We start from the raw sequence: 9,081 nt of genomic DNA on the forward strand, positions 1-9,081 counted from the left end.
CAGGCTCGGAAGGAGTCCCACACGACGATGGTGGTCCGTCGCTTCGGGGCCCGGTGCTTGTAGGCCAGGGTCACGTCGATCGGGAAGTGGTCGCTACCCCAGCTGTCCATTCCGACTTCCCAGTGCGCAGGGACGTCCGGGGTGTGCAGGGTGACGTCGATGGCGCTGGATACTGGTGGCCTGTAAAAGGTTACCTCACCTGTGTTGGCGACGAGCAGACTGCAATCCTCCAGGGACTGCACTAGGCGTCGGCCGCGGCGGTCAGCGTTGCAAGAACCCCAGAGCGGATGGTGCGCGTTGAGGTCACCGCAGAGAAGCAGAGGGCCTGGCAGGGAGGACTGCACTTGCTGCAGGAAGTCGTCAGGTATCTGGTCCACCGTAACCGCGTAGCTGGGACGGATGTAAGCAGAGGCGACAGTGAGTGAGTCATTTCCAAAACTTACCTTTACAGCTGTGACTTCAATCACGGCTGACGACAGCTGGTCTGTGGGCAGCTGGGTTTGTGCCAGGTGCCTTGCGACGAAGACTGCCGTGCAGCCGTGGCCGAAGTGTGGTACGCTGGGAGAGGTGTACATGATGAAGCCAGGTAGCCCCATCGTGTCCGGGATGTTGCATTCCTGGAGGCAGATGACGCTGTAGCTGGTCTTGGAGAGGCGTTACTTGAGCTCGGCCAGCCTGGGTCGTAGTCCGGCACAGTTCCATTGCAGGACGCGGGGGAAGGCGGGTGCGGTAGGTTGTTGGCTCCGCTGGGGCTTACTGTCCATAACTGAAAGTAGAAAGCAGACTGGTAAGCATTGGTTCCATTACCTTGAAGGCTTGGACTTCTGGGATGTTGCTGGCAGCTGGGATGGCAGCCAGCATGGCACGGAAGGCTGTGATGAGCAGGGGGACCAACATCATCACCAGCTGGGTGCCCTGGGGAGGTGCAGGTTCCGGCTTGGCAGCAGCTTCCTGTACAGCAGGCTTGGGAGGGGCCGGCGTCGTCCGCGGGGGTCTGTTGGCGGCAGGCGGCGGCGGTCTCTGGGTCGGGGCAGGGTCCCTGGGCAGATCCCAAACACTGGGGGTAGCATTAGTGTCAGGAATCTTACCTGAGGCCGGTTTGGCTGTGGCAGGCTTCTTGGCAGGGGTCGCTGGCTTCGGCAGTGCTGGGAAGGCGTCGGCGCTGCGGACGGGTGCTGGGCGCGTTGGCTTCACGACGGCAGGGTTGATGCGGCCGCTCCGGGACGGGCGGACCTCGCAGGCTTCCGTCTTCACAGCAGCGATGGCGGCCTTCCTCCTGGGGCATCCTCCGAAGCTGGCTGGATGGGGACCTCCGCAGTTGGCGCACCGTTGCTCCTTCCGCGTCGTGCAGTCCTTGAAGGCGTGGCTCCCGGCGCGTGCGCGGCAGCGCTCCGACCGACGGCAGTACTTGGCAACGTGCCCAAAGCCCTGGCAACGATAACACTGGGTGGGTGAGAAGTACTCGCTTACCTTGAACTTGTTGAAGCCTAGCGGCACTTCCTCGGGCATGGCGACGTCGCTCTTGAAGGTGACGACGACGCTGCTCGTTGGCTGGGACCTGGTTGTGCCGTCCGGGTTCGGGCGGTAGCGTACCTGGCGGCGGGCGTCGATGGCTCCGAAGGGTCGCAGGTACTCCAGCAGCTGGGCGTCCGTGTAGCTGGAGTTGACGCCGACGATCTTTCCCACGTTCCTGGCGTAGGACTCCGGGATCCGGGTGGTGACGGCGGTGGTTCCGAGGCACGTGACGCCGAGCAGCGCCTTGGCAGCTTGCAGCGATGCGACGGTCACGGTCAGGCTTCCGTTCCGCGAGAAACGGTTCCTGCGTGGATTTGAGTACCTGCGCAGCAATCAGATTCGGGTCAGTGTTGAGGAGACTTACCTCGGGGTCGACGGGCGTGAAGACCACTGGGATGCCGGCCTTTCGTGACTTCTTGTACACGACCGTGACGAAGCCGTCGTCGTCGTCTTGCAGGTGGCTGGTGGCGCTTGTGCTACGGGATCTGGAACGGAAAGAAACGTCGTCAGGAGAAACTCGCCTTGGACGTTTCACTGGCATGGTCCCGCGACGGGGTCGCCGGCGGTAGCAGCATGGCGGGATCCGGTTCCAGGTTCATTCCTGTAAAAGAAAAAAGAAAAACGCAAAAGGGTGAACGAGGCACTTAGCCCTGAAAAGGGCTGTTAAGGCTGGGAGGCGCTAACACGAGGTTAGGAGATTCCCAAAACACGTCCTCACTCGACAAGACCCGAGAGCGTTATCTGCAGCATTCAACTCGCGTTATATAGCTTACGCGTTACGAAAAAGCATGTGAAGCTGCTCCAAAATACGACACAGGCGCCGACTCGCCTTAGTGGCTACCGAGTACCGGCTAAGCCACTGTGTCGTAGACGGTCCCAACGTGTCTGCATCGCAGTACTTTTTTCTCTGCGTCGGGATCGTTAAAAAAAATTGGAGCATTAGGAAAACGCATCTGAAGCTGCAACAATCTGCTCCGAAAGCGTTATCTGTATCATCCAACTAGCGTTATATAGCTTACGCGTTACGAAAAAGCATGTGACGCTGCAACAATGTGCTCCAAAATACGACACAGGCGCCGACTCGCCTTAATGGCTACTGAGTACCGGCTAAGCCACTGTGTCGTAGACGGTCCCAACGTGTCTGCATCGCAGTACTTTTTTCTCTGCGTCGGGATCGTTAAAAAAAATTGGAGCATTAGGAAAACGCATCTGAAGCTGCAACAATCTGCTCCGAAAGCGTTATCTGTATCATCCAACTAGCGTTATATAGCTTACGCGTTACGAAAAAGCATGTGACGCTGCAACAATGTGCTCCAAAATACGACACAGGCGCCGACTCGCCTTAATGGCTACTGAGTACCGGCTAAGCCACTGTGTCGTAGACGGTCCCAACGTGTCTGCATCGCAGTACTTTTTTCTCTGCGTCGGGATCGTTAAAAAAAATTGGAGCATTAGGAAAACGCATCTGAAGCTGCAACAATCTGCTCCGAAAGCGTTATCTGTATCATCCAACTAGCGTTATATAGCTTACGCGTTACGAAAAAGCATGTGACGCTGCAACAATGTGCTCCAAAATACGACACAGGCGCCGACTCGCCTTAATGGCTACTGAGTACCGGCTAAGCCACTGTGTCGTAGACGGTCCCAACGTGTCTGCATCGCAGTACTTTTTTCTCTGCGTCGGGATCGTTAAAAAAAATTGGAGCATTAGGAAAACGCATCTGAAGCTGCAACAATCTGCTCCGAAAGCGTTATCTGTATCATCCAACTAGCGTTATATAGCTTACGCGTTACGAAAAAGCATGTGACGCTGCAACAATGTGCTCCAAAATACGACACAGGCGCCGACTCGCCTTAATGGCTACTGAGTACCGGCTAAGCCACTGTGTCGTAGACGGTCCCAACGTGTCTGCATCGCAGTACTTTTTTCTCTGCGTCGGGATCGTTAAAAAAAATTGGAGCATTAGGAAAACGCATCTGAAGCTGCAACAATCTGCTCCGAAAGCGTTATCTGTATCATCCAACTAGCGTTATATAGCTTACGCGTTACGAAAAAGCATGTGACGCTGCAACAATGTGCTCCAAAATACGACACAGGCGCCGACTCGCCTTAATGGCTACTGAGTACCGGCTAAGCCACTGTGTCGTAGACGGTCCCAACGTGTCTGCATCGCAGTACTTTTTTCTCTGCGTCGGGATCGTTAAAAAAAATTGGAGCATTAGGAAAACGAATCTGAAGCTGCAACAATCTGCTCCGAAAGCGTTATCTGTATCATCCAACTAGCGTTATATAGCTTACGCGTTACGAAAAAGCATGTGACGCTGCAACAATGTGCTCCAAAATACGACACAGGCGCCGACTCGCCTTAATGGCTACTGAGTACCGGCTAAGCCACTGTGTCGTAGACGGTCCCAACGTGTCTGCATCGCAGTACTTTTTTCTCTGCGTCGGGATCGTTAAAAAAAATTGGAGCATTAGGAAAACGCATCTGAAGCTGCAACAATCTGCTCCGAAAGCGTTATCTGTATCATCCAACTAGCGTTATATAGCTTACGCGTTACGAAAAAGCATGTGACGCTGCAACAATGTGCTCCAAAATACGACACAGGCGCCGACTCGCCTTAATGGCTACCGAGTACCGGCTAAGCCACTGTGTCGTAGACGGTCCCAACGTGTCTGCATCGCAGTACTTTTTTCTCTGCGTCGGGATCGTTAAAAAAAATTGGAGCATTAGGAAAACGCATCTGAAGCTGCAACAATCTGCTCCGAAAGCGTTATCTGTATCATCCAACTAGCGTTATATAGCTTACGCGTTACGAAAAAGCATGTGACGCTGCAACAATGTGCTCCAAAATACGACACAGGCGCCGACTCGCCTTAATGGCTACTGAGTACCGGCTAAGCCACTGTGTCGTAGACGGTCCCAACGTGTCTGCATCGCAGTACTTTTTTCTCTGCGTCGGGATCGTTAAAAAAAATTGGAGCATTACGAAAACGCATCTGAAGCTGCAACAATCTGCTCCGAAAGCGTTATCTGTATCATCCAACAAGCGTTATATAGCTTACGCGTTACGAAAAAGCATGTGACGCTGCAACAATGTGCTCCAAAATACGACACAGGCGCCGACTCGCCTTAATGGCTACTGAGTACCGGCTAAGCCACTGTGTCGTAGACGGTCCCAACGTGTCTGCATCGCAGTACTTTTTTCTCTGCGTCGGGATCGTTAAAAAAAATTGGAGCATTAGGAAAACGCATCTGAAGCTGCAACAATCTGCTCCGAAAGCGTTATCTGTATCATCCAACTAGCGTTATATAGCTTACGCGTTACGAAAAAGCATGTGACGCTGCAACAATGTGCTCCAAAATACGACACAGGCGCCGACTCGCCTTAATGGCTACTGAGTACCGGCTAAGCCACTGTGTCGTAGACGGTCCCAACGTGTCTGCATCGCAGTACTTTTTTCTCTGCGTCGGGATCGTTAAAAAAAATTGGAGCATTAGGAAAACGCATCTGAAGCTGCAACAATCTGCTCCGAAAGCGTTATCTGTATCATCCAACTAGCGTTATATAGCTTACGCGTTACGAAAAAGCATGTGACGCTGCAACAATGTGCTCCAAAATACGACACAGGCGCCGACTCGCCTTAATGGCTACTGAGTACCGGCTAAGCCACTGTGTCGTAGACGGTCCCAACGTGTCTGCATCGCAGTACTTTTTTCTCTGCGTCGGGATCGTTAAAAAAAATTGGAGCATTAGGAAAACGCATCTGAAGCTGCAACAATCTGCTCCGAAAGCGTTATCTGTATCATCCAACTAGCGTTATATAGCTTACGCGTTACGAAAAAGCATGTGACGCTGCAACAATGTGCTCCAAAATACGACACAGGCGCCGACTCGCCTTAATGGCTACTGAGTACCGGCTAAGCCACTGTGTCGTAGACGGTCCCAACGTGTCTGCATCGCAGTACTTTTTTCTCTGCGTCGAGATCGTTAAAAAAAATTGGAGCATTAGGAAAACGCATCTGAAGCTGCAACAATCTGCTCCGAAAGCGCTATCTGTATCATCCAACTAGCGTTATATAGCTTACGCGTTACGAAAAAGCATGTGAAGCTGCACAAAGATAGGTGGTGGAAGGAACATCTTGCCGTGAAGGAACGTCTGTGAAAATTACCATACAGAAAGATTAGAGGAACAGAAGAAACCATCAATCAAGAATAAGAATTAAATGTTCCATGTTCTGTTCCATGAAAGGCTCAGTCACGAAGAATGCTGTCGGGAACTGTCAACTCCACTTTGGAAGATTTCGTGGGCGGCCTTTGCAGAAGGAACATCTTGCCGTGAAGGAACATCTGTGAAAATTAGCATACAGAAAAATTAGAGGAATAGAAGAAACCAAGAAGCAAGAATAAGAATGAAATGTTCCATGTTCTGTTCCATGAAAGGCTCAGTTCGCTCACCAAGAACGCTGTCGGGAACTGTCAACTCCACTTTGGTGGAAGATTTCCTGGGCAATTTCGTAGGAGGTCCTTGCAGAAGGAACATCTTGCAGTGAAGTAACATCTGTGAAAATTACCATACAGCAAGATTAGAGGAATAGAAGAAACCTAGAAGCAAGAATAAGAATGAAATGTTCCATGTTCTGTTCCATGAAAGGCTCAGTTCGCTCACCAAGAACGCTGTCGGGAACTGTCAACTCCACTTTGGTGGAAGATTTCCTGGGCAATATCGTAGGAGGTCCTTGCAGAAGGAATCTTGCAGCGAAGGAACATCTGTGAAAATTACCATACAGCAAGATTAGAGGAATAGAAGAAACCTAGAAGCAAGAATAAGAATGAAATGTTCCATGTTCCATGTTCTGTTCCATGAAAGGCTCAGTTCAGTCGCCAGGAATGCTGTCGGGAACTGTCAACGGAAATGCGAGCCAGACTTAAAAAAGCCACTCCTCCTTATCGTCTTTGGTGATCTTGAGCCTGAGTCTAGCGCCGCCGTTTTACGCGGGCGTTGGTGATAAGGCTGCAACACGTCCATAGTCCAACACTATGTCCATTCTTTGGGGGGAAATAGGACGTTATGAACGCTGTAGCTCCGAAGCTATTTCATTTTAATGCAATGAGGGACAGAAGAATCCGCAGATGGCGCAGCGTGTTGGCATACTATGTGCGCTTACAGCGCGGAGAAGACACAAAAAAGAAGACGAAAGAGGCGTAGACGCAGGCAAGATGGTGGACGACATGCATGAAGAACAAAACCTGAACGTGGGCTCTACGTGGGTTTCTTTCAGTGTTTTCCCTGAAAAATAGTTTTAAAACCACTCAATTGTAAAAAGTGCCGCCAGAAAAACCGCTGGAAATTTCCAACACAATCCGGGCGCACTTGTGCCGAGTAAACGAGTGCAAAATATCAACAAAACATATGCCCCTTTGAGGTAGACCAAACAAAAAGCTATTCCACCTTTTATTTGTATGGGGAATAACGCATTGAACAATATCAAACTGGTTTAACTAATGAGCGTCTATTTCCGCCACCCGCTTACGACGTCGTGTCGTTCGTCGCCAAGTGAAAGCTGGCCCTTAGCCAATAGACCTCTCCCTGTGTGTAAACAAATGACGTCATAGTGCTCGAGAGCGCGACTAATTTGGTAGAGTTGATATACGATCGAAGTTAGGAACGAACAAGGTCGCGCCCGAAAGCCACGCACGGTCTTGGGGGGAATTAATATGGTCCCTGAAAGAGATGCGACCTTCGCTCCTGCGTTTCTTTCAATCAGCGGCAGCGAACGAGTGCCCATTCGTGGAACCCAGTCCTCCCCTTCCCAGTTGTTTCGGTTTCGGTCTGTCTACCAACATCATGATGATGTTTCTCGGGTAGAGGTCTATATAGAGAGTCGGGGTGGGGTTAATATTGTTGCTCGACGAATGGGAGATTATTTCGCCCCAGGCGTCGCGCCGTGTGTTTTTACCACGACCATGTCACAATCAGAAAACCCTATGAGGAGCCTGTACGCACGATCCGCCAGGGGCGCTACTGATCGGCACAACACGATTGGACGATGGAAATTTGAATTCTGAACGCGCAGAAGCGTGTGTAAGATTACCGTAGCAGACGACAGCGATGGACCCTATGAAAACGCGTAGAATCATGATGATAATCAACCTCAGAATGAAACATCTGTGGAACGTTCACCGCTTGTACAGAAATACTAAGGTAAGCTGAAGTACAAAGTATTGTAGAAGCTGAGGAAGCAATAACTGGGACGATCAGAAGCGCCACCGCTACCTTCCAAAAATGCGGCGCATAGAAGGGGTGCGCCTGACATGGTCGTTATAATCTAGTAGGTCGTGGTTTTTACCGTAGGGTGACTCAATACAAGCTCCCTCTGCAGGGGGAGCTACCATATTCTGGCACCCTATTTCCCCGTAGCTTCAGTCGTGATTATAAACTGTTCAGGGTTTTCTGTCGCACGTAAAATTTGCAATGCGGGCGCTTCTTTCGGAATAAGCTTTCAAATACCGCTGACAATATTAACAGCCTGCCTGCTGCAGAGTACAGTCTCTCCAGAGTCCAGAGCGCTGCCGTTCTACTTGTGGCGGCACGTGGATGACTATGAAGACGTGTCTCTGCTGCCGCGTGCCACTGCCCCTTGCAGCCAGTTCTACCAGCACCGTCCTAGCGTGAGGCCACGATCATCTGCCCGCTGGGACATTCCATCATCGCCGGTCAGCACTCATGTAGAGGAACACCACTTCCTCTACATACTCAACGGTATCACTCCTTTTCCGGAGCGTGGCGCTTTTGACGAACTATCACGCTCCAGCTTGCAGGTCGGAGTGCGTAAGTGTTGCTCTGGACCCGTGACGTACGGGGGAAGGGGACGTCGGAAAACCAATGATACGCCTCGGAAACTTCGCTGGGGAGTGTATCGCGCTCGTGGCCCTGAAAGACCATTTAGTAGAGGCACCGGAGTACGAGGGAGCGAGTACACCGAGCGCGTTGGATAGAGCTGCTACTTAACGTTCCCATCGACATTCTACGTCTTCTTCCTGGAGCGCGGCCTATATGATGGCATATGATACGCGGGGCCACGCACGGGTTGGTTACTATGGCAACCCACTGGCGCACGCATTACAACGCAATAGTGTGATCCGGACTTGGTGTGAACCGGGCTTTAATTCTCGCACTAAGTTAAATAGTGACACATAAAAAATAGAGAGATTAAGTACAAACTCCGCGGCATTTTAATTCTTTAGGAGTCACAATAAGGAAGCATACTCGAAGCTATCCATTGTCAATAATGTCCGCTAGCTGTTTTTCTCCGATTTTTCTGTTTCTTTTTTTTCAAGTACAAGCTGTGAGCAAAGGCGACAATACTGTGTGTAAATAGGCAGTGTATAATTTCAGTGCATCCAACATTGTCATAATTGCTTGTGAAGAACAACGTATTCTTCCTTAATCATTTTTCGCATTTCCGGCACCCGATCTGGAAAGGCAGGTTACTCTATTTGTATTGCTGTGTCAAGTGGATCTTTCAGTAATGAATTCTCCACACATCGTCCGACTCCGCA

At 50.9% G+C, this 9,081-nt stretch overlaps 1 protein-coding gene across 1 annotated transcript; it reads right to left on the reverse strand.

The window, feature by feature from the left end:
* Positions 1-753: 753 nt before the first annotated feature.
* On the reverse strand, positions 754-5,713 carry LOC135365931 (uncharacterized). Its single transcript, XM_064598593.1, has 2 exons — positions 5,691-5,713; positions 754-1,428 (listed from the first exon to the last, which is right to left on the reverse strand). Exons 1-2 carry the CDS (start codon positions 5,691-5,693, stop codon positions 754-756), a joined length of 678 nt encoding a protein of 225 aa, XP_064454663.1. The 5' UTR covers positions 5,694-5,713.
* Positions 5,714-9,081: the final 3,368 nt, after the last annotated feature.

This window comes from Ornithodoros turicata, chromosome 8 (assembly GCF_037126465.1).
Source record: "Ornithodoros turicata isolate Travis chromosome 8, ASM3712646v1, whole genome shotgun sequence".
In the NCBI taxonomy this organism is placed as follows: Eukaryota; Metazoa; Arthropoda; class Arachnida; order Ixodida; family Argasidae; genus Ornithodoros; species Ornithodoros turicata.